At 44.6% G+C, this 24,882-nt stretch overlaps 1 protein-coding gene across 1 annotated transcript; it reads left to right on the forward strand.

Moving 5' to 3' along the window:
• The first annotated feature begins 2,127 nt into the window (after positions 1-2,127).
• C21H1orf159 (chromosome 21 C1orf159 homolog) lies at positions 2,128-13,635 on the forward strand. Its single transcript, XM_066563900.1, has 11 exons — positions 2,128-2,145; positions 3,454-3,540; positions 6,199-6,329; positions 6,713-6,803; positions 7,206-7,281; positions 7,707-7,811; positions 8,024-8,083; positions 8,657-8,791; positions 9,303-9,328; positions 9,647-9,677; positions 10,368-13,635. The coding sequence occupies exons 4-11, from the start codon at positions 6,732-6,734 to the stop codon at positions 10,445-10,447; spliced, it is 585 nt and encodes a 194-aa protein (XP_066419997.1). The 5' UTR covers positions 2,128-2,145; positions 3,454-3,540; positions 6,199-6,329; positions 6,713-6,731; the 3' UTR covers positions 10,448-13,635.
• Positions 13,636-24,882: the final 11,247 nt, after the last annotated feature.

Below are 24,882 nucleotides of genomic sequence, written 5' to 3' on the forward strand. Positions count from 1 at the left end.
GGCCCGGGAATGATTCCGGGCTCGGGCATGGCCCGGGCCTGGCTCGGGAATGATTCCGGGCTCGGGCATGGCCCGGGCATGGCTCGGGAATGATTCCGGGCTCGGGAATGGCTCGGGAATGACTCCGGGCCCGGGAATGCGCCGGCAGAGCCCGCGATGCCTCCGGGGCCCTCCCGCCGCTCCTCTCCCGCTTTTCCTGCCCCAGCCAAACCCTCCGGCCCTCTGCTGGCAGAATTCCTGCTCTTCCAGCCTGGATCCACGGGATCCTCACAGCCAAGGATTCCCCATTCCTGCTCTTCCAGCCTGGATCCACGGGACTCTCCTGGCAAAAGGATTCCCAGGATGGTTTGCACTGCCCAGAGCACACCCAGGTAGGAAGGAGGAGCTGGGATTCCAAGGGATCAGGAATTCCGTGAATTCAGGAATTCTCCATTCCCTTTCCCATATTCCCATCCCCATCCCCATCAATTCCCAATCCCATTCCCACATTCCCAATTTCCCATATTCCCATTCCCTTTCCCATTCCCATTCCCATTTCCCATTCCCATATTCCTGTTCCTACAACTGGACACAAATGTTGGGACAATCCCAATCCCTGCTCAACCCAGCCCTTTCCAGCCCCAAGGGATGGATTTTTCCTGAAAAAAAAATTAAAAATTAAAAGTTCCAGCACGTGAAGCAACACGGAAATCCATCCAGGAATTCCTGGGCGACCCCAAACCCCTGGAATTTCGAGCCTCTCCCACTTCCAGGGATTTTTTCCCCCTTTATTCAGGGAAATAAGTTGGAAAATCCTTCATGGATTTTTTTATTTTTATATTTATAATTTTTTTAGATTTCATTTTGGAGCTTCAGGAGGGATTCCCCATCTCCTTTTCTCCCTCCTTCCCTTTTATTTTAAAAAATAATATTTACAAAGCCATGGAAATGAAGCAAGATTACCTCGTTAGCTGTAATTGGGGTAATTATCATATTTTATGAATATTCATGGAATTTTTCACCTCCTACCTTTACAAATATTTGCATTTCGAGGCAGTCTTGATTTGAAATAAAGAAAAATCTGACAAAGCCAATCCATATTTTGTGTATAATTTGCAACTTCCAGTACTAAAAAAGATTACGGAAGACATCCAAAACCTCCAGGAATGTTTTCCATGTTAATTTAAGAAGAAAAACAGATTTTCCTCAAAATAAAGGTGAGGAGCAGCTCCAAATTTGTCTAAATGAGGCCTTTGAGGTTTATTTACGCTTTCGTCAGAAAAAAAAACCCTGAGGGAATTCAGGAGCCAGCTTGTAAATGCCAAATTTAAATGGATTTGTGCTCCAAGGAATGAGGAAAATTCTGGGATTGCGGAAGGAGCTGCTCCTCATCCGCATGCAAAATAACAAGGGGTTAAAAGGGGAAATAAACCACATGAAAGGAGAACTTTAGGGGAAATAAACCACATTAAAAGGAGATTTTTAGGGGAAATATCACATGAAAGGAGATTTGTAGGGGGAAATAAACCACAGAAGAAGGAGATTTTTAGAGGAAATAAACCCCACGGTTTCCTTTATGGAATTATGGAATAGTTTGGGTGGGATCTTAAATCCCATCCAGTCCCACCCCTTTCCCTGGGCAGGGACACCTCCCCCTGTCCCAGGTTGCTCCAGGCTGGGCTCGGGCACTGCCAGGGATGGGGCAGCCACATCCGGCACAGCTGATTTTCCCGATTTTCCCGAATTCCCGGGATTTTGGGGCGCACAGGCCTCGACCCCGCCGCGTCAGCGTTGCCAGGCAACGCCTAAAATGGCGGCGCGCGCGCGGGGCACGCCGGGAGTTGTAGTGCGAAGTCCCCACCGCCCCCGCGCGCTGCCGGCAGCGCGGGACTCGCTTTCCCAGCAGGCATCGCGGCGCCGCGCGAAAAGGCTGAGCGAGCGCATTTACCTGCGGGGAGCGGAGTACAGGTGGGGCGCGCCGCGGGTGCTATTGGGATTTGTGGTTTTTAGCGGAGCGGCCGCTAAGCGAAGCGGCGAGGCGGGCGTGGCTGCGGGACTACAACTCCCAGGGTGGCGCGGGGTGCAGCGGGCTGGGCGCCGGTGGAGGGCGGGGGGTACGAACGGGAACCTCGGCGGTGGCGGGGGGATGCTCGGGGGAGCCCTCAGGTGAGGAGGAGGAGGAGGAGGAAGCGGGAGGGAGAACGGGCGGCGAGCCCCGGGGCGAGCGGCGAGCCCCGGGTGGGGCCCCATTGTTCGCGGTGGGCAGCGGTTCCTCATGGAGTCACCGAGTTCTGCAGGGAGATCGGCACCAGCGGGGTCGGAGGGGTTTGGCTTTGGGATTAAAAAACTTTAGGATTAAAAGGCTTTGGGATTAAAAGTCGCCCCTTGTTCCTGCTCCTTCCCCAGCGCTTTTGGGGCCAGCTGCGTTTGGAAAGGAATTCTCTACTTCCCCCCCCCCCCGAAACTTTTATTTCCTAATAATTTAACTCGGTTGAAGAGGATTTTTTGCCGATCTGAGCTTGTTGGGGTGGTGGGGATTTGGTGATATTATTTTGGTGTGTTTTTCGTGGCTGAGCTTCCCCCAAATGCACATCCCAATAATACGGGTTTTGGTGCACCGTTTAGGGGTGAAAAACCCCCAAATTTATCATAGAAACATCGAGATTGTTGAGCCTGGAGAGGGGAAGCTTTGGGGCGACCTCACTGTGACCTTCCCGAGCTGCAGGAAGGGGAATTTCCAAGGGATGGAGGGACACGACAAGGAGGGAGTAATTCCAAGCTACAAGGAGTGGGTTTAGGTTGGATTTTGGGGAGAATTCCCTCCCTGTGAGGCTGCTGGGATCCTGGCACTGCTTATCCCAAGGATTTCCCATCCCTGGAATGCCCCGAGCCAGGCTGGACAGGGCTTGGAGCCGCCTGGGGCACAGCAAGGTGACACTGAGAACCCTTTAAATCCCTCCCAACACATTCCTTTATCCCATTCCTAAAACACTTTTCCCTGTGGAATTTTCACTTCTCCTTCCCTGTACAATATGAATTTTTCCTGTATAATATGAATTATTTTTAATTCATATTTTTAATATGAATTACTTTTCCCTGTATAATATGAATTTCTCCTTCCCAAACCACTTTTCCATGTGGAATATTCATTTCTCCTTTCCCTGTGGAATATTCACTTTTCCCTGTGGAATATTCATCTCTCCTCCTGATTTTTCATGCTGCAGCAAGCGCTGTAAGAGCAGAAGGTGTCCCAGCAGTGAATATGAATGAATGTTTGCTCAAGGCAGGTGTGGAGCAGCTTTTACAGCAAAGCCTGGCTCAAGGTGGCTCTGATTAAACCCAGCTTTTAATTGCTGAGCGCTGTTACAAAACCCCAGCCGTGGAAAGGGCAGGACTGAGCTCAGCTCCAAGCTGGAAAAACGAGTCCTGCTCCAGCTGGGATTGATAAAAGATTGCTTTGTTGAACCTTTGCAGGTTCCTGGTGAAATGAGCAGCAAAGCCGGAGCCTCGGGTGTTTGCTGGCAGCTGGGCAAGGTGCACAGGGCTCCTGGCAGCCTGCAGGTGAGGGACACTTGCAGCTCCTAAAACCTTCCATTCTTCTCTGGTTTATCATTTAAATGTTTATAACCCTTCCATTCTTCTCTCAGTTTTATCGTTTCAGGATTTAAAACCTCTCTGGTTCTGCTTTTCCAACCCTTTAGTTCTTCTCTCAGCTTTATCATTTCAGCTTTCAAAACCTCTCTGGTTCTGTTTTCAGTTTTGTCATTTTAGCTTTTAAAACCCTTTCATTCTTCTCAGTTTTATAATTTCAGCTTTTAAAATCCTTCCATTCTTCTCTCAGTTTTAGAATTCCAACTTTTCTCCCCAGTTTTATAATTTCAGCCTTTAAAACCTCTCTGGTTCTGCTCTGTTTTATAATTCCAGCTTTTCCAACTCTTTAATTCTTCACTCAGTTTTATCATTTCAACTTTTAAAACCTCTCTGATTCTGCTCTATTTTATCATTTCAGCCTTTCCAACCCTCGATTCTTCTCTCAGCTTTATAATTTCAATATTTAAAACCCTTTAATTCTTCTCTCAGTTTTATCATTTCAGCTTTTCTCCTCAGTTTTTTTCCTTTCAGCTTTTCCAGCCCTCTCTAGTCCTGCTCTCAGCTTTCTTATCTCTTCAGAATTAAGCAGCTTTTGGGTGTGATGTGGCTTCAAACGCAGGGAATTGTGAAATCACCTGAGTTTCAGGCACAGTTTCTCTCCACTTCCAGCCTTTCCCAGCTACTGAAGGAATTCCCAAGCTCCCGCAAGAAAAATGCTGCCAATGCAGCAGAAACAACTGGAAACTGTGGAGATAATGAAAACATTTTGCTTGCAGGAGTGGGAGGAAAGCCCTCGGTGTTCCTGAGTTGTTTGTGTTGCTTCTGAGACACAACAAGAGGCAGAATTCCCCCGTGGGATTCATTCCCATGGGATCTGGGCTGGCAGAGATCTGGGATTTGTTCCAAAGCTGACACCCAGGCTGGGAAATCCTTGCTGGAATTCTGAAATCTGCCTGCCCCAAGCTGAGCTGTCAGGAAAATCCTGAGGGAAAAATATCTTCTCATTCAGGCAGAGGCTTTTTATATATATAAAAATAAAGGTATATTAAAAAAATATATATAATATATAAATGATATATAAGATATGTATAATAGATAATATAGTCTTATATAATCAATTATATATATTATATTTAATTAATATAATTAATAATATAATGTAATATTATTGTATGTTATTGTATATATAATATATTCATTTTTTTTCCCCAAAACCCACAGGGAAAACACTGCCAAACATGGAAGAGATTTTTATTTTGCTGTGGGTGCTTGATCCTGAGGAAACTTGTGGGAAATTTGTGTAGCACAGAATTTTGGGATGGAGAGAATTTAAAACTCATCCTTTCCAATATCCCAGGTTTTTCCGCCCTGGCCTGGGACAATTCCAGTGAAGGGGGAGCCACAAATTCCCACAAATTCCATCCCAGGCCCTCACAATTCCTCCCCAGTTTCCCGCCCAAACCTCCCCTTACGCTTCGCTTCTCCTCAGGGTTGCTGGATCCTCAATCTCCTGAAGGTTTTAGGGTTTGGTTTTTTTTCTCTCTAAATTTCAATTTATGAGGTGAAACCTCCTCCATGGGGGCAGCAAAATGTTGTGTCTGACCAGAAAATGTTGTTCCTTACCAGGCTGTGAAATCTTTGTCGGAATTCCAACATTTTCCTGCCCTGGCAGGAAAATTCTGAGGGAAAAATATCTTCTAATTCAGGCAGAGGCTATATATATATATATATACTATATATACATACATATATATATAAAAATTATTTTTTTCCAAATCCACATAAAAAATGCTGCCAAACATGGAACAGATTTTTGGGCAAATTTATTTTGCTGTGGGTGTTTGATCCTGAGGAAATTTGTGGGAAATTTGTCAATTTTGGGATGGCTTGGAAGGAATTAAGTAGGAATGAAGTAATTTTAAAAGTTAAGTGAAAATTAAGTAAAAAAAATCCGAATATTTTAAGTGTTTAGAAGCTTTAGAGCAGGTTTTGAGCTCAGCTTTGCTTTCAAACTGGTTCAATAAAAAAGCCCAACAGCTCCAGATCCATCAAATGTTTCCAAATTCTCTCTGGCGGCTGGAAATCAAAATTATTGGCGGATGGAAATCAAAATTTATTGGCGGCTGGAAATCCAAATTTATTGGCGGATGAAATCCGAACGATTGGCAGATGAAATCCGAACGCTTGGCGGATGAAATCCACACGATTGGCGGATGAAATCCGAACGATTGGCGGATGAAATCCAAATTTATTGGCGGATGGAATCCGAACGCTTGGCGGATGAAATCCAAAGGATTGGCGGATGAAATCCAAAGGATTGGCGGATGAAATCCACACAATTGGCGGATGAAATCCGAACGCTTGGCGGCTGGAAATCCAAATTTATTGGCGGATGAAATCCAAACGCTTGGCGGCTGGAAATCCAAATTTATTGGCGGATGAAATCCACACGATTGGCGGATGAAATCCACACGATTGGCGGATGAAATCCACACGATTGGCGGATGAAATCCAAATTTATTGGCGGATGAAATCCACACGATTGGCAGATGAAATCCAAACGCTTGCTCGGAGGCTGGGAGGCTGCAGGGCTGGGCTCAGGCGTCCTCGTGTCCGGATCTGTTTCAGGGATGGGAACCCAAGCAGGACTGAGCTGAGGGAGCTGAGCCTTCACCAGCAGCATCCAGCACTTCCAAGGGGCTTTTTCCACCCAAATTTTCCCTTTTATTATGACCTGTTCCTCAAGGGTATTCTTCTAGGTAAGAACAATCGATTTTTTAAATAATAATTTAATTTTAGTATGTTGTTTAAAATCAATAATCCTTCCTCATCTGTATTTTCTTACTCTTTGAATAAGCAGGTATTGACAAAAATCTAAATACTAATTTAATTTTATTATGGTTTTATAATCAATAATCCTTTTTCATCTGTGTTTCCTTATTCTTTGAATATTCAGATATTGACAAAAATCTAAATAATTTAATTTTATTATATTTTATAATCCATAATCCTCTTTCATCTGTGTTTCCTTACTCTTCCCACCCCTTTTTTCCTCCCCTTTTTTCCCTAAACTTCTTTAAAGGGAAGCAGACTTCCGGTGTCATGAATAAATAATTTGAATTTATTCCCAAATTTTCTCCAGATCTGTGTTTTCCCTGGGAATGGAGGTGCCCTTCGTGCTTCTCCTGACCAGGCTCGTGGCAGAAGTTGCAGGAAAATCCACGGAAAACTCAGTGGGTGCTCCAGGAATTTAATTTAATTTTTATTATTATTAAATTTTTTTAATTTTATTTTTTATTTTATTTTTTATCCCAAATTTTCCATATTTTTATTTAGAAACTAAAAATCAAATGGATTTAGAAAAGAAAAATAAAAATGATTTTTAACAGCAAAATAAAATAGATTTTTAAAAATAAAATTTATATCTAAAAATAAAATGGATTTAGAAAAATAAAATTGATTTATAAAATAAAAATAAAATTAAAAATAAACCAAGTTTTCTCCTTCATGTTAGTTCCAGTGGGTTTTAAGTGTATCATCCCTTAATTTCTGTGGAGATTTTAAATTTATTTGTTATATTTATTATCATCTCCTCGATGGAAAAGTGGGAATTCCCTGGGGATTTCTCTCCTCAGGTGCCAGACCCAGAATGTTGTGTGGAAATGTTGGATTCCAACAGCTCCTGCCCAGTCACCCACCAGTGCAGCCCAGGTAGGGAATTATTTGGGATAAACCCATGGAATTTGGGTTGGAAAAGCCCTTCAAGGTCATTTATTCCATGGGCAGAGACCAAGCTGGCCTTGGCAATTCCAGGGAACACAAATTCCCAGATTTTCTGGACTTTAATACCAAAATCCAGCAGCTGGGGAGTGCTAATTAATTCATTAATTAAGTAATATTATTTCCTCATAATTCCTTCTCCTTTTTCCCTTTGGGAAATTTTTGTTTTTCCTGGGATAAAAATCGGGAATAAAATTTGAGACTAAAACCTCTTTCTTGTGGGAAAAGGGGAATCAGGTGCTGTTTGTAACCCCAAAAAAGGGAATTTCTGCTTTTCTTCCCCCTCTAAAACCTGGGAATTGCCAGGAAATTGGGAATGTTCCTGGTTTGATCCATTTTCCATGGTTTTTGGGCAGGATGCTACAGGAGGTGGAATGAGGATGGGAGCAGCAGCTGCATCAAATGCAGGAATGAGACCCTGCCCAGCCCCTCTGGGCACAACCTCAGCGAGTGCAGGAACTGTGAGTTTTCCACCCATTTTTATCAATACATTTAATTCAATTAATTGGAATTAATTGGAATATTTCTTCGTAATCAATTGGTACCAGTGACTGCAAAAACTCCCCCAAAAGGCAGCAAAAAATGGAGATTTTCATTCCACGTCCTGGAGTTCATTTGAATTGAATTTAATTAATTTGAAGGTTTGGTGTGCATTTTCTGGTTTTTTCCCCAGCTGGGAGCAGAGGGATGAATTCCCACGTGAACATGAGCTCTCCTTTCATCCAGAACTTTGGTGAGAACCTGGGATTTTGGGAGGATTTCGGGTCTGAAAGAAGGAATTTGATGAGTTAAATATGTTAAAATTAGTTTAAAAAGGGAATTTAATGAGTCTAAAAGCAGTTGAATTTCTTAAAATGATTTTAAAAAGTGACTTATTGAGTTTAAAAAGGGATTTAATGAATTTAAAAGGATTAAATTTGTTAAAATGAGTTTATAAAGGGATTTTATGAGTTAAAAGTGTTTGAATTTGTTAAAATGAGTTTTAATAGTGATTTAATGGCTTCAAAAAGAGTTTAACCAATGAAAGTGTTTTCATTTGTTAAAGTGAGTTTTTACAAAGGGATTTAATGAGTTTAAAAAGTGATTTAATTTGTCAAAACTGATTTAATTGATTAAAACTTTTTCTAAGTGATTGAATCCCTGGCAGCTGCCATTGAAACTGAAGCTCAGTTTCAGGCACTGGGAATGATCCAACAGCTCCTAAAAATCAGGAATTTGCTCTTTATTTGGATTTAATCCTTTAATAAAAAGAGATTTTTGGTCAAAACCAGGTTTTCTCTCTTTTTTGATCATTTTTCATTGCCAGGGGGCCCTGAAGTCGCCGCTTCTCTGATTCTGGGCACGTTTTTCCTCAGTTTATTCCTGATCCTTTCTGTGGCTTCTTTTTTCTACCTCAAACGAGCCAACAAACTCCCAAAGATTTTCTACCGAAGGAACAAAGGTAAAAAACCCTTTAATTGTCCATTAATTAATGAATTTCGCTCTGTTCATTGACTGACATGGGGATTTTTTCCTTGAAAATTCCCCATTTTGTGGAGAAAATCCCTATTTTGTGCCAATAAATTCCCATTCTGTGGAGAAAATTCCCATTTGGGGCTGCTAAATTCTCATTCTGTGGAGAAAATCCCAGTTCTGAGCTCATAAATTCACATTCATGCGGAGAAAATTGCCAATTTTGTGCCAATAAATTCCCATTTTCTGTGGAGAAAATTCCCATTTTCTGTGGAGAAAATTCCCATTTTGTGCCAATAAATTCTCCAGTCTTGAGAGTCCTATACCAAATAAATTCTCCAAATGGGATTTTTGAGTATTTTCCTGGGATTCTGAGACAAAATTCCTTTTTTAACAAGAAAATATTCCCTTCATGGCTGTATTTTTGGAAAATGAACAATTCCAGCCTTCAAATTAATTAAAATGATGTTAATTAATCTTTTTTTTTCCTTCTTTTTTAGCATCCGTCCTCCAGCCCAGTGAAACAGTGAGTGAATTCTGCTTTTATAGGAACATTAAATAAACAAGAATTTCCATTTTAATTAACAAGAATTTCCATTTTAATTAACTAAATTGGGACTTTATTAAGCAACTCCTTAATTGATGAATGAGGCTGAAATAAAATTAAAGATATTTTGGGGTTCTTTGGATCCAAACCGGGACAGAAATGGAAAAAAAAGAGATTTTTCCAAGAAAAAGCTCTGTACACAGTGAAAATTATAGGAATCCTAAAAAAATCCTGGATTTTTTTAAAGAAAAACTTTTAAAATTTGGGGGTTTTTGACATTATCCTTCTATTCCACAGGCATCCATGATCTCTCCTCCAGCTTCTTCAGGTGAGGAAATTTCCCCTGGAATGTGCTAAAAATAAACGGAAAATCCCAAAAATTCCCGGGATAAGGAACAGAAATCAGTGGGATTTGATTTTTCTAATGGGGTTTGTTGCTTTAATTCATGCAGGGCAAAATATTGATGGGATTTCTGGTGGGAAATCCATTCTTGGGGTTCTGGTTGAGTTTTTTTGGGGTGGGGACTGGGTTTGTGGGTTTAGTTTGGGGTTCGTGGTTGGGTTTTGTGGGTTTAGTTTGGGGTTCGTGGTTGGGTTTTGTGGGTTTAATTTTGGGTTTGGAGTTGAGTTTGGTGGGTTTAGTTTGGGGCGTTGGGGTTTGGGGATTTACACTTGGCTTTGTGGGTTTTAGGTTTGGGTTTTGTGGGGTTAAAAACCACAAAACACAACCCCAACCCCAAACCCTCCCACAGCTCAATCCCCACATCCCGCCCCCTCCTCCCTTTGGGATTTCCCTCCCCAATCCCATTCCCAGGGACTTTTTGGGATATTTTGTCTCCGGCAGTGTGGAACCCGCGCTCAAACCCGAAACCCAACCGCAATCCCAAATCCCAACCCTAAACGCCCAACCCCAAACCCCGCTGTGCCTCAATCCCCACATCCCACCTCCCTGTCCCTTTGGGAATTCCCTGTGGGACCCCATTCCCAGGGATGTTTTTGGGATGTTTTGTCCCGGCAGTGCGGAAGCCGCGCTACGTCCGCCGCGAGCGCGCCCCGGTCCCGCCCGGCCCCGCTGACAGCCGGGTCAGCAACGTGTGAGCGCGAGCCCGGAGCGTCCCCGGAAACCCCTGGGAGCCGCTGATCCCACAGGAACCCCAAAGGGTTTGTGCTGAACCCCTGGGAGCCGCTGATCCCACAGGAACCCCAAAGGGTTTGTGCTGAACCCCTGGGAGCCGCTGATCCCACAGGAACCCAAAGGGTTTGTGCTGAACCCCTGGGAGCCGCTGATCCCACAGGAACCCCAAAGGGTTTGTGCCTGATCCCCTGGGAGCCGCTGATCCCACAGGAACCCCAAGGGTCTGTGCCGAACCCCAAGGGTCTGTGCCGAACCCCAAGGGTCTGTGCCGAACCCCAAAGGGTTTGTGCTGAACCCCAAAGGGTTTGTGCCGAACCCCAAAGGGTTTGTGCCGAACCCCAAAGGGTTTGTGCCGAACCCCAAAGGGTTTGTGCCGAACCCCAAAGGGTTTGTGCCGAACCCCAAAGGGTCTGTGCCAAACCCCAAAGGGTCTGTGCCGAACCCCAAAGGGTCTGTGCCGAACCCCAAGGGTCTGTGCCGAACCCCAAAGGGTCTGTGCCGAACCCCAAAGGGTCTGTGCCGAACCCCAAAGGGTTTGTGCCGAACCCCAAAGGGTTTGTGCTGAACCTCAAGGGTCTGTGCCTGGTCTCACCCCCAGCTCACGGCGGCGCCGCCCCGGGGACGTCTGGGGGCTTTGGAGGGTCCTGGTGCTGCTCCGGGGGTTCCTGCCCGAGGATGGGGGAATTCCTGAGGGATTTGGGGGATTTTTGGTGTTTGGGGAGAATTCCTGAGGGATTTGGGGGATTTTTGGTGTTTGGGGAGAATTCCTGAGGGATTTGGGGGATTTTTGGTGTTTGGGGAGAATTCCTGAGGGATTTGGGGACTTTCCTTGGGATGTGAGCCCAAAACCGGCGCTGGGATTTGGGATGTGGATCCATCCTGGGCTGGACACTTGGCCAAGGGATCCTCTCAAGTGCCACTGCTTTAACCTGGGACAGCAATTAATTATGCTAACTAACCATGCTAATTAATTATGACAAGAATTAAGATGCAGAATCCTTTGGAAGCAAATCCCAGATCCCACTGGGAGCTCTCCTGGTGCTCAATCCAGGCCTGATCCCAAATCTTGGGATTTTTTGAGAATTTTTCCAGCTCAATCCTTGGATTAAATGTTCTCCAAGGGATAATTGGGAATTCCTGCTTTGGGGGCACTCGGGGATTTTTGGGATGAGCCACAGGGATTGGGACAACTCCTGCCAGTGGAAAAATGGGATTTTTGGTGTGGGAAATGCCTGGAATTGGAGCTCCAGAGACATTCCCCAATTCCAGGCAGCCTCAGCTTCTCCCATGGATCTCATTCCTGCCTGAGGGATTTTGGGAAGTTCAAAGAGATGGAAAAGGATTTTTTTTCCTGGCTGGGTCTCTCTCCTGCAGAATTTCCATCCAAGCCTGAGGGTCCTAAATCCATGGAAAAGTCCTAAATCAATGGAAAAGTCCTAAATCCATCCTAAATCCATGGAAAAGTCACTGTCACCCCCTGGAATTCCAACTGTTTTACCCCTGGCTGGGCTGGTTTGGGATCCATCCCAAATCCATCCCAAATCCACCCCAAATCCCTGGAATTCCTCTGTCACCCCTGAATTCCAGCTCTGCGCATTCCCAGAGAAATCCTTTGGCTCCTCAGCATTCCCTGCCAGGGATGGGATTGGGAACTTTGGTTCTCCCCTTTTCCCCCAATTTTTTAATGGGAAAATGGGAACAGAACTCTTGGCTCTGCCTCCCGCCTGGAGAATCCACATTGCCCTGGGCTTCAAACCTCCCAGGAGGAGACTTTGGGATGGGAACAAATCCATTTATCCCATGCAATAATCCCATTTTTTCTGGGAATTTTGGGGCAGCTGGATTTGCTTTTATCTCCTTAAAAAAACAATGAGATTTTGGTGGAATTTTTAGGGATAAAACCCAAATCATGGAGAGGCTCCTGTGCCAAAAAATTCCAAATTTTTCCTCTTTATTATGAGAAATAAAATTATTTTCCTCCTGGCCAAGGAATTCCAGTTGAAATTCCCATTTTTTTTGAGGATTTGGGAAATTCCAACTTGGAATTTTGATCATTTCCATTTTTTTGTGCTGCTGAGATTTTTTTCCCTTCCCAAGTTGGAAGGTTTTATCCTGGCATTCAGAATTCCTGAGGATTTTCCAAATTCCTGAGGATTTTCTGAATTCCAAAGGGGCAAAAAAAAAAAAAAAGGAGGAACTATGCAAATAATTCCAAGGAATTACACCTCTGGAGCTGGGAATTCCTGTGTGTTAATTCCTGTCCTGCTTAATTGCTGAAATTTTAATTTATTGAAGGATCAGCTCCTTTTTCTGTCTCTTCTTGTGTGGGATTTGCTTTAATTGTTGTCTAATAATGGGATTTTTGTCATTAAAAATGGGATTTGTGACATTAAAAGTGGGATTTGTGTAAAATCTAAAAATCTAATTCTGTGTGTGATTAAAATCGAGTTTTTCTCAGTGATTTATACCCAGAAAATGAAAATCCCAAGATTTTTACCTAAAGTCCTGAAATTTTTACCCAGAAAATGCTAAAATCCCCAAACTTTTACTCATTTTTGGGGTGTGGTTCAGCTTTGTCATTGCTGTGAACTCCTGGTTGAGTTTATGGGGTTTAGGTTTGGGGTTTAGGTTGGGTTTTATGGGTTTAGTTTGGGTTTGGGGTTGAGCTTTGGGTTTGGGTTTAAGTCTGGGTTTTGTGGGTTTAATTTTGGGTTTTGGGGTTTGATTTTCTGAGTTTAGGTTTGGTTGGGGTTGAGTTTTGTGGGGTTTGGAGTTTGGGTTTTGTAGGTTTGGGTTTGGGTTTGTGCTTGAGCTTGGTGGGTTTAGATTTGGATTTGGGGTTAAGGTTTGGGTTTAACTTGGGGCTTTGTGGTTGAATTTCGTGGGTTTGGTTTGGTTTTATGGGTTTAGTTTTGGGTTTGGGGTTGAGCTTTGTGGGGTTAGTTTGGGTTTGGGTTTCAGTTTTGGTTCTGTCGGTTTAATTTTGAGTTTTCTGGGTTTCTCCTTCCTTTCCACCATCAAGTTCCTCTTCCAAAGTGCTGCTTTGGGTTGAAAACAATAAAATTGTGTTTAAAACTCGGTTTTAACCCCCCGATATTTCCTGCATTTGTATCTTTGTAAACAGTGCCAAAATAAAGAGATTTAAACTTTTCTTGTTTGGCTTTTCAGCTTTTTTGGGGGTTGATTAGAAAATCAAAGAGGGAAAAAATGTGGGGAAAAATCCAATTCCAAGCCTGTGCTGCCCCTCGGGGAGAGCTGAGCAGGGAAATTCCCTTGTGGAAAATCCCAAAATTCCAGGAGCTGCAATTCCAGAGGCTCTGGAAATGGGAGAGCTTTAATTAGGAGCGAGCAATTAGCATGGGCTTAATTAAGATGTTTACATCAAGCAGGTAAAGCTGGGCTTTAATTCCCTTTTTCCCTCCCAATTCCCCACTGGGATTGGATTTGGGGTTTTGGGGTTGGGATTGGGGAAATTCCCACTGCAATTCCCAGTCCCCAGTGATGTCATTTCCACTGTTGATTTTTGGCTGATTTCTTTTGAATTTCATGGATTTCCTTTTAATTCCATGGATTTCTTTTGGATTTCCTTTGAATTTCATGGATTTCTTCGGAATTTCTTTTCAATTTCATGGGTTTCTTTTGGATGTCCTTTAATTCCACGGATTTCCTTTTAATTTCATGTATTTCTTTTTAATTTCACCGATTTCTTTTGGATTTCTTTTTCACTCTACAGATTTCCTTTTAATTTCATGGATTTCTTTTCAATTTCATGGATTTATTTTGGATGTCCTTTAATTCCACAGATTTCCTTTTAATTTCATGGATTTCCTTTTAATTTCATTGATTTCCTTTTTATCTCTTTTCAATCCCACTGATTTCCTTTCATTCCACGCATTTTTTTTAATTTTGTTTCATGGATTTCTTGTTTAATTTCATTTCCTCTCTGGAAATCGCTGGAGCTGTGGCCACTGGGGGGAGTAAAGGCCAAAGAGAGTCCAGGGAAGTTGAACTGGGAGCTCAATTTTCCAATGATTCCCAAGAACAGGTGAACCTTTCTGGAGCTGCTCATCCTGTGGGATTCCTGGAAAAAAACCAATTTGTCCATTGCTTTTGGATCAGAAAACCCCAGGATTCTGGCCCAGGTAAATTGAGGTGGAACCAGGATTTTCCAATAATTTTTGGAAAATTTATTTATTTATTATTAAATTGGAAACCTTGTGGAGCTGCTCATCCCATAGAATCCCTGGGAAAAACCAATTTGTTTATTGGCTTTGGCTCAGCAAACCCCCGGATTCTGGCCCAGGCCATGGAGCGCTTCCCGCGCTTTTCCCGGGAATCCTCTGGAGCTGCTCATCCCTGGAAAAAACCAGTTCGTTAATTGCCGCTGCCAGGCCGGGCTTTAATGAGCCGAGCCCAAGCTCTGCTATCTTATCTGGGCCTGATAAGCACCAAACGTTCCCGGGCGTTGCCAGAAATCCAATAAAAAATATTCAATTTTATGGGTCCTGATGAAAAGCTGCGCTCTGCTGGGGCTGTTTGCTTGGCCAGGACAAATCCAGCTCCAAAAAAATTCCTGGCATAAGAAAAAAGTTTGTCCAAGGCTTAGAAAAAGCTTTAAAAATATCTTTAATTTATCACAAAATTCTGAGTAAATGTTAAGAGCGGTGATAATTTTTATTTTGAGGGGATAGTTCCCTTTTTCTCTGGAATATCCTGATTATTATTATTACATTTTATTTATTATTCCACTATTATAATTATTACATTTTATTTATTATTATTCCTTATTTATTAGTAGTATTCTTCCCTTTTTCTCTGGAATATCCTGATGATGATTATTATTATTGAATTTTATTTATTATTATTCCTTATTTATCATTATTATTCTCCCCTTTTTCTCTGGAATATCCTTATTTATTCTCTATTTCCAGTTCATTATTGAGGACGGACACTTCCAATTTGGTGAATTCCATGTTCACCAAGGCAAGTATATAAAATAAAAATAACAAAACAGTAAAACTGACAAGAAAACATGGAATTTTTGCTGCTTCCCCACAATGTCCAAGGCTTTTTTCCAGCTGTTTTTCCTGCTCCAACGACCCAGAGGCAATTAAAAAGTCGGTTTTAATGAAGCTTTAATTGTGCAGGTGCTTGGCAGCTCCCAGGGTGGAAAAGGGCAGGTGCTGAGAGGAAAAAAAAAAGGGCTAAATTTGACTTTAACAAGGACAAACACCATAAAAACATCGGGATATTTGTGGTGGGGCTCAGCTGGCAGTGCCAGCAAAAAAAAAAAAAGAGTTTTTCTATTGGGATTTGGGGTGGGAATAAACAAAATAAATCAATTTCTCATCCAGGAAGGAGCGTGAGGGTAAAAAATGGGGATGGGGCAGAAATTCTTCAAGCTTTGGATGGGATATTTTGATTTTTGGGGGGATTTGCTGTGGGCTCCTCACCCTGGAAAGAAAACACCCCTTAGAAATCAAATTTTTCCATGGAATTCATCAGAGAATCCTGGAAAATCCCCACAAAAATCAACCCGCTCCATTTTCCTGCTGTGCTTTGTTCCAGCTCCTTCCTCAATTTCCTGTTCCCAGGTGGGAAAATGACACAGTTATTTCCACCTCAGTTGGTTTAAAAGTTGTTTTTTGAGGTGTCTGGGTGCAGTTTGAGGTCTAATCCCAATTTTCCCACTTTTTTTGACTTCCTCAGGGAGCTGAGGGGATTTGGGCCTTTTTTTTTTTGGCTGGGATTTTTAAAAATTTCCTTTTTGTTTGAAGGTGAATTCTCCCCGTTTGTGAGGGGAATGTGCCTGAATTTCAAACCTCAGAGAGGTAAAAATAATAAAATTAACAGTAAATTGGTGTTTTTTTCCAATTTCAATGGTCACATTTGTTAATTAGTTTCAGTTCAGCACCTCTGAGGGGATTTGGGCCCTTTTTCTTGGCCTTGAGTTTTTAAAATTTCCTTTTTGTTTTAAGGTGAATTCTCCCCATTTGTGAGGGGAATATGTCCAAATTTCAACCCTCAAAGAGGTAAAAATAGCAGTAAATTGTTGTTTTTACCAATTTCAATTATCACATTTCCTAATTAGTTTTGTTTCAGCTTTTCTGAGGGGATTTGGGCCTTTTCCTTGGCCTGGAGTTTTTAAAATTTTCTTTGTGTTTTAAAGTGATTTCTCTCAGTTTGTGAGGGGAACATGTCTGAATTTCAACCCTCAAAGAATAGGAATAACAATAAATTGGTGTTTTTACCAATTTCAGTATCACAATTGTGAATTACTTTTGTTTCAGCACCTCTGAGGGGACTGCGCTGCTTCAGCCACAGGCCAGGAAAATTATTTATATTTTTTAAAAAAGCAGAAAACAAATGGAGCTCAGAGGATTAAAGTTCCTGAAGATCCTCTCTCCCAGCTCTGTTATCCCCTCATTTTTCCAGGAAAATTGTTCCAATCCTTTCCCCTCATCCCTTCCACCCCTGGAAGCTGGGAAACGATGGGAAAAAAAGGAGAATTTCCCGCATTTCCCCCCTCAATAAAAAATCCTCTCCCATGAAATAAATAACAAACCCAACCAAGCAGAGCCTTGGAGCATTTTCCTCGCCGGGAGCCGAAGTTAAAAATTATTCAAAGTAAAAATTCCTGGCCTGTGAAGCAGAGGCTCCGACTGTACCAGGCAAAGATTTCCACCAGCGTTCCCTGGAGATAACAGAGTAGGAAGAAATCCCAAATTCCATCAGCAGCTCCTATTCCCACCTCGTTTTCCCTCCTTTTTCTCCTTTTGGGATCAGGATTTGACCTCTTCTCCTGGGTTTTGTTGGAGTTTCAAGGACAAAGAGATCTGGGCGCCACAAGTAAGTGTTGGACTTTATCCCCTCCTAAGGAAGAATTTTTTTTTTTTTTTCTGAGGGATTCTTGGATTGGGATTTTTAATAGGGCATTTAGGAGCAAAATGGGTGAAAAATCCTGGATTTTGAGGTGCTTGGGGTGAATTGTAACAGGGAAACTTCTTGAGGGACAAAATGGTTAAAAGAGGTATTTCCCTGTTTTCTGGTGATTCCTGGAAATTCCCAGCCATGGATGCAGCTGTTTGAGAGGGAATTCCCATTGGAAAATATTAGGATAAATCACTTATTTCCCAATTGTTTGGAATCCTGGGGATATGTTGTAGTTGGTGTTGTCTGGGACCACATCTTGGGTGGTTTGTAGGGAACTTGGAGTGTTGGAATATTCCTGGATTTTAGCATTCTGAGGGACCATGGAGCTGGTGGAAAATCAGGGATTTCCACTTTGGTGAGAACCTGGAACAATCCCAAATCCCTGCTCTTCCTGCAGAGCCAAAAAAAAGTGGGAATCTTTCTTAAAATGTGCCTGAAGAAGAGGGAATTTTATTGAAATCTTGGATTTTTTGGGATTTGCTGAAAGGGCTGAAAGCCTAGGGATGAAAAACATTAACAATAATTATTGTGACCTTTGGCACGATTGAATTTCCCTAAATTCATCCAAAAGTTCCTAAAATGATCCAGACGTTCCCTAAAATCCTCTAAAGGTTCCTAAAACAATCCAGGGGTCCCTAAAATCATCCGAAAGTCCCTAAAATCCTCCAAAAATCTGTAAAATAATTTTTAAAATCCTTAAAATAATCCAAAAACCCTAAAATCCTCCAAAAATCACTAAAATCCTCCAGAGATCCTTAAAATAATTTTTAAAAATCCCTAAAATCACCCAGATGTTCCCTAAAATCATCCAAAAAAATCCCTCAAATCCTCCTCAAATCATCCAGAGGCTCCCTTAAATCCTCCAAAAATCCTTAAAATCCTAAAAAAATCCCTCAAAAAATCCAGAGGTTCCCTAAAATCCTTCCAAAAATCCCTCAAATCCCCCCCCAGACCCCTGAATTCACAGCCGGGGTGCAGCCCCAAGGCTGCCCCGGTTATTCCCCACGCAGGCCGGGTTTCTTTGGGCTCTGCAGGATAAATGAGGACAAAACCCTGCAGGGTTCAAGGCCATTTGGGCTTTTTCCCCTCAGTCCAAGCCCAAAGCGCCGCCGGAGCCGCTCCCGAAGCTCCGGAGCTCCTGAGGGAGCCGGAAAAGGCCGCGGGCTCCGGATCCGGGAGCGGCGCCGGGCCCGGTTTCCATGGGATCCCTGAGGGGAAGGGGAAGCCCGCGCTTTTATCGCTTTTCTGCTCTGTTTCGGGAGGAAAAGGCCGAAAAAATCCCCTTTTTCTCTGGTTTTCTGATCTCTTTCAGAGGAAAAAAAAAAAAGTCCGGATTTGTCTCTATTTTTCTGCTCTGTTTCAGCGGGAAAAATACGGATTTTTCTCGGTTTTCTGCTCTGTTTTAGGCGGGAAAGGGCGAAAAAATCGGCATTTTTCTCCGGTTTTCTTATCTCTTTCAGAGGAAAAAAGAGGGAAAATCCGGATTTCTCTCTATTTTTCTGCTCTCTCTCAGGGGAAAAATCCAGATTTTTCTCTGGTTTTCCACTCTGTTTCAGGGGGAAAAAAATCCGAACTTTTCTCTATTTTTCTGCTCTGTTTCAGGGGGAGAAGAGCAAAAAAATCCGGATTTTTCTCTGATTTTCTGCTCTGTTTCATGGGGAGAAGAGAAAAAAAATCCGTATTTTTCTCTATTTTTCTGCTCTCTTTCAGAGGAAAAAAAAATCCAGATTTTTCTCTATTTTTCTCCCTGTTTCCACCCCACATTCCTGACGTTCCTTTGGGAGCGTGATCCTATAAAAACCCCGCTCCCACCTCCAGCACTTCCATGGAGCTGCTGAAAATCCAGAATTTTGCCATCATTTATTAATTCCAGTACCTGAAAATTGGAGTTATTTAATGCTCTGAACACATCCTGGGGGTTTTTTTGGGATAAAACAAAGATGTGCCCTCATTATTCCCAAAATTCTCCTTTCCCAGGGATATCTGGGATATGAAACACAAAGGGTTGGGGTTTTTTGTTGGCTTTTTTTTTTCCTTTTGTTTGAACTCCGTGACTCAAACTTGGGGCAAATCCAAGGCAAATAAAAGGTGCAGGCACAGAGTTAACTCCTGAATTTCTGGAATTTCGGGATGGGGAAGGAGCCAAAAATCCCTCCCAGTTTTTGGGATCCGGCCTTTTCCTGTTTTTTGGGGTTGGATCCCTGTCCAGGCTGATGGGAGCTGAAAATTCCCAATTTTTTATTTTAAATCCTGCTGGGGTTAGGCAGCACCTGCTTCCCGAGCTTTTCTGGGAATGCTTTTTTTGGGATGGAGCCGGAGGGTGGGGGGTTTTGGGATCCATCCCAAAGCCTTGTGCCAGGTCAGGAGCTGTGGGATGGAAATTCCTGGAAATTCCTGAGAATTTCTGGCAATTCCTGGTAATTTCTGCAGTGGAATAGAGATTTAAAGAATGGAAAAGAAGATTTGGGAATGGTTTTGGGGCCTGGGGTGAGAATTCCTGATCATTCCTGGGAATTCCTGAGGATTTCTGGAAATTCCTGGAAATTTCTGATTATTCCTGATCATTCCTGGAAATTCCTGATCATTCCTGCTGTGGGATGGAGTTGGAAAGGATGGAAGAGGAAATTTGGGAATGGTTTTGGGCCCTGGGAAGGGGCAGCTCAACCCAGATCCAGGCTGGATCTTTGGGAAAATCTTTGGGAATATTTGGGAGGGGGGAGATGCCGATTTCAAGGCTGAGATCTCGAAATTCGGGAATTTTTCCAATCCCCCAGCTCCATTTTCACTGAATTTCACTTCCTCTGCTCTGTTTTCTGCTTATCCCAAAGATGAATTCCCAAAATCCCAAATCCCAACAGGAAAAATTCCCAAACCCCACCCTAATTCCATGATTTGAAATTTAATAATGAATTTTATCTGCCTTAAAACTCCCAGGGCAGAGAAATTCCATTTTCTTTTCACTTTTTCTTCCTTTTCCTGGGATTTTTGAACTCACCTTTGGGAAGCAGCAGAAGCAATCATCGGCTCCCCTAATTAACATCGGGTTTTGCATAATTAAATATTAATTAGGGCAGCACGTGGCAAAAAGAAAGGGTGGCAGGTGCCAGGGATGAGCATTTGGGCAGGGAAAATGTGGATTTGAATAATTTTGCCTGGAATTCCATCTTTCTGCTGGGATTTAAAGCTTCCCTGATTTCCTTTGCAAGTGAAACGAGCGCAGGGAAATTTATTTGGGATATTGAAATGATCCCAGGAAATTAATGGGATAAATCCGTGAGGGGTTTTAAGGATAAAAGAGTGAAGAAATTGGGGAAATCCCTCTGGAATTCTGGGCAGTTTCACCCTCCTGTTCTGTGTTCTTCCTTCAGAATTCCTTTAAATTCCCAGATATTTATTTGGGATATTCAGACAATCCAGGGAAAATAACGGGATAAATCCTTGAGGTGTTTGAGGATAAAAGAGATTTTTGAAAGAGAGGGGAATGAGAAACGCTCTGGAATTCTGGTGGGTGTCACAGCAGTGCCACAGTGATATCACAGCGATGTCACAGCGATGTCACAATGACGTCATATCGATGTCATAGTGATGTCATATCGATGGCACAATGACGTCATATCGGTGTCACAATGACGTCATATCGATGTCACAGTGACGTCATATCGGTGTCACAGCCTGGGGGCCCTGGGGACCTGCTGGCCAAAGTCACCCTGGTGTCCCATCCGTGTCCCGTCCGTGTCCCGTCCGAGTCCCATCCGTGTCCCATCCGTGTCCCGTCCGAGTCCCATCTGTGTCCCGTCCGAGTCCCATCCGTGTCCCATCCGTGTCCCGTCCGTGTCCCGTCCGTGTCCCGTCCGTGTCCCGTCCGTGTCCCACCCGTGTCCCACCCGTGTCCCACCGTGTCCGTCCGTGTCCCGTCCGTGTCCCACCCGTGTCCCATCAGTGTCCCGTCCGTGTCCCGTCTGTGTCCCATCCGTGTCCCACCGTGTCCCCCCCGTGTCCCCCCCGTGTCCCCCCCGTGTCCCCCCCGTGTCCCACCGTGTCCCATCCGTGTCCCATCCGTGTCCCATCCGTGTCCCATCCGTGTCCCACCGTGTCCCATCCGTGTCCCATCCGTGTCCCATCCGTGTCCCACCGTGTCCCACCGTGTCCCATCAGTGTCCCATCCGTGTCCCATCCGTGTCCCCCCCGTGTCCCACCGTGTCCCACCGTGTCCCATCCGTGTCCCGTCCGTGTCCCATCCGTGTCCCATCCGTGTCCCCCCCGTGTCCCACCGTGTCCCACCGTGTCCCGTCCGTGTCCCGTCCGTGTCCCATCTGTGTCCCATCCGTGTCCCACCGTGTCCCACCGTGTCCCGTCCGTGTCCCATCTGTGTCCCATCCGTGTCCCATCCGTGTCCCACCGTGTCCCACCGTGTCCCATCCGTGTCCCATTAGTGTCCCCCCCGTGTCCCCCCCGTGTCCCATCCGTGTCCCATCCGTGTCCCCCCCGTGTCCCACCGTGTCCCGTCCGTGTCCCGTCCGTGTCCCATCCGTGTCCCGTCCGTGTCCCGTCTGTGTCACATCAGTGTCCCATCCGTGTCCCGTCCGTGTCCCATCCGTGTCCCCCCCGTGTCCCATCCGTGTCCCCGCGCTGTCCCCGCGCTGTCCCGCCCCGATCCCCCGGGTTCAAGGAGCGCCAGCGGCACCGGGAGGGGACAGCGCGGCCAGGGGCGGGGACAGCGCGGCCCGCAGGCCCCTTCATTCACCGATCTCTGCGGGGACGTGCTGCCCGCCGACCCCAAACCCCAAAAAGTGATTCTGGGGACGTTTTCCGGGGCCGTGACCTCCCTTCTGTTGTTTTTGGGCGGGTTTTTTTAGCAGCTGAGTCACCAAAATGTCACCAGATTGTCACCTGATCCTTCCTCCTGCAACGGGCCCCGCCTGGAACTGGGGCTGTGCCACCCCAAAACCAGGAGGTTTCGGGGAAAATTGGGGTTTCGGCCTCTCCCACCCCAAATCTGAAAGGATTCAGGGATAAATTTGGGGTCTGAGCTTTTCCACCCCAATTCTGAGATAATTCAGGGAAAAATTGCGGTTTGAGCCTTTCCCATCCCAAATTCAGGAGAATTCATGGATAAATTTGGGGTCTGAGCTTTTCCATTCCTAGTCTGAAATAATTCAGTGATAAATTGGGGTTTGAGCCTTTCCCACCCAAATTCAGGAGGATTCAGGAATAAATCAGGATCAAAATCCCAAAAAAGCCCCAACCCAGAGCTCAGAGCTGCAGCTGGAATTGGCTGCCCTGAGGAAATCTGGGAATTTGCATCAATTCTGATTTTAATGGGGTGAGACGTGGCCCAGGCCCCTCTTTTCCCTGCAATCCCAAATCCCATCCCTTAGGATTTGCATGGATCATTCCCGTATTTGTTTCCAGGCAGGTGGCTCTGAGCCCCTTTAATCCCATATTTAAATAGGGATGGAAATTCAGGGGAAGGACCTTAATCCCACAGGAAAATTCCCTGTTCCAGCAGATTTATGGGATCTGTGGAACTGGGGAGGGATTGATAAGGAAGGAGAATTCATCCCAGATTTTTGGGGTTGTTAAAGGGAAATTCAGATCAAAATCTCTGGAAAAACTTTTGGGAATTTTTTGCTCCTGCCCCAAAAATATCCCTGAGAATTCCCAGTTTAAACCCTCCTGGATTGGGATTAAAAGGATGATTTTAGGATTAAAAGGATGATTTTAGGATTAACACCATCCCATAGCTTTAGGATTAAAATGATGGATTTATGATTAAAATGATGATTTTATATTTATAATTTTAGGGTTAAAAACAATGACTTTATGACTAAAATCGCACTTGTGTGACTGAACCCATAGCTGTCCCTGAGCCCTAATCCAATTCTCCCTTTTTTCGGGATTTCTCCCCGTTCTGCACCTGCCCTGCACCTGCTGTAACCCAGCCCCACCCCTTCATTGCTGGGGCTTTGGGGCCGTTCCTGAGGAGTTCCCGACCCCAGGCCCGGCCTGACCCCGCACCGAGCCCCCGGCCCCTTTATCTTCCTTCACTGACTCCGCTGCCATCGCTGGGGAAAGTCGAGTTTTTAACCATTTCCAGCCTCTTTTGGGGTCTTCCACAGGGTTTGGGGTCGGATTTTTGGCAGTTTTGCTGTGGGGCTGTTGGATTTTTACCCTTGGCAGAGGAAGGGAAGGTGCTCAGTGTGTATTCTATGTACCTTTTATTGATTTAATCCAGAACCACCCACACTGAGCTGCAGAATCTGAGGTTTTAACCATTTCCTCCCTCTTTTGGCATTTTCCACAGGATTTGGGTTGGATTTGGGATGATTTCACTGTGAGGTCGTGGATTTTTTACTCTTGGGAGAGGAAGGGAAGGTGCTCAGTGTGAATTTTACGTTCCTTTTATTGTCTTAATTCAGAACCACCCACATTGGGCAGCAAGAAATTGAATTTTTAACCATTTCCTCTCTGATTCAGGGTTTTCCAGAGGCTTTGGGGTTGGACATTTGGGAATTTGGCTGTGGGGTCATGGATTTTTCACCCTTGGCAGGAGGAAAGGAAGGTGCTCGTTCCTTTTATTGTCTTAATTCAGAACCACCCACACTGGGCTGCAAGAAATTGAATTTTTAACTATTTCCTCCCCAATTTGGGGTTTCCCAGGGGATATTTGGGATTTTGGCTGTGGGGCCATGGATTTTTAGGCATGCTGGGTGTGGGAGTGCATGGTGTGGATTTTGTGTTCCTTTTATTGATCTAATCCAGAACCTGTCCAATTGGGCTGCACAAAAATTGAGTTTTTAACCATTTCCTCCCTCATTTGGGGTTTTCCAGAGGACATTTGGGATTTTGGCGGTGGGGTTGTGGATTTTTTACCCTTTGGGGGAGGAAAGTGCTCAGTATGAGTTTTATGTTCCTTTTATTGATTTAATCCAGAACCTCTCACACTGATCTGCAGGAAGTTGAATTTTTGACAATTTCCTCCCCAAGTTGGGGTTTCCCAGGGGACATTTGGGATTTTGGCTGTCGAGCCGTGGATTTTTTACCTTTGAAGAAGGAGGGGAAGGTGCTTGGTGTGAATTTTATGTTCCTGTCATTGATTTGATCCAGAACCTGTCCAATCGGGCTGCAGGAAATTGAATTTTTAACCATTTCCTGCCCGCTCCGGGGTTTCCCGGGGGACATTCGGGGTTTCGGCCGTGCTGGGGTCGGGTGGGGGCAGGAGGGGCCGGAGCTGTCGGGGCACGCCGGGGGCAGGGCAGGTGCCGGGAGCCCTCCCTGTGCAGGTGACTCAGAGCCGGCACACCTGGCACACCTGAGCGAGCGCCCGCTGCGCTTCCTGCTCCGCGGGCACCGCGCCCGGCCGGCCCCGCACGCAGGGCTGGGGCACTGGGATGGAGCCTGCCCGGGAGGGGCTCCCAGGAACCGGGGCTGGGGTCAGACATGCAGAGAAATCCTTCCCTGGGAG

The sequence above is a fragment of the Molothrus aeneus genome, chromosome 21 (assembly GCF_037042795.1).
Source record: "Molothrus aeneus isolate 106 chromosome 21, BPBGC_Maene_1.0, whole genome shotgun sequence".
NCBI lineage: Eukaryota > Metazoa > Chordata > Aves > Passeriformes > Icteridae > Molothrus > Molothrus aeneus.

Excerpts from the sequence above, each read along its gene's own strand:
- C21H1orf159 (XM_066563900.1), top strand. The coding sequence starts at position 6,732 with ATGGAGGTGCCCTTCGTGCTTCTCCTGACCAGGCTCGTGGCAGAAGTT. Across the intron at positions 8,792-9,302 it reads TTTCTACCGAAGGAACAAAG|CATCCGTCCTCCAGCCCAGT; the intron begins GTAAAAAACCCT and ends CTTCTTTTTTAG. Across the intron at positions 9,678-10,367 it reads CTCTCCTCCAGCTTCTTCAG|TGCGGAAGCCGCGCTACGTC; the intron begins GTGAGGAAATTT and ends TTGTCCCGGCAG.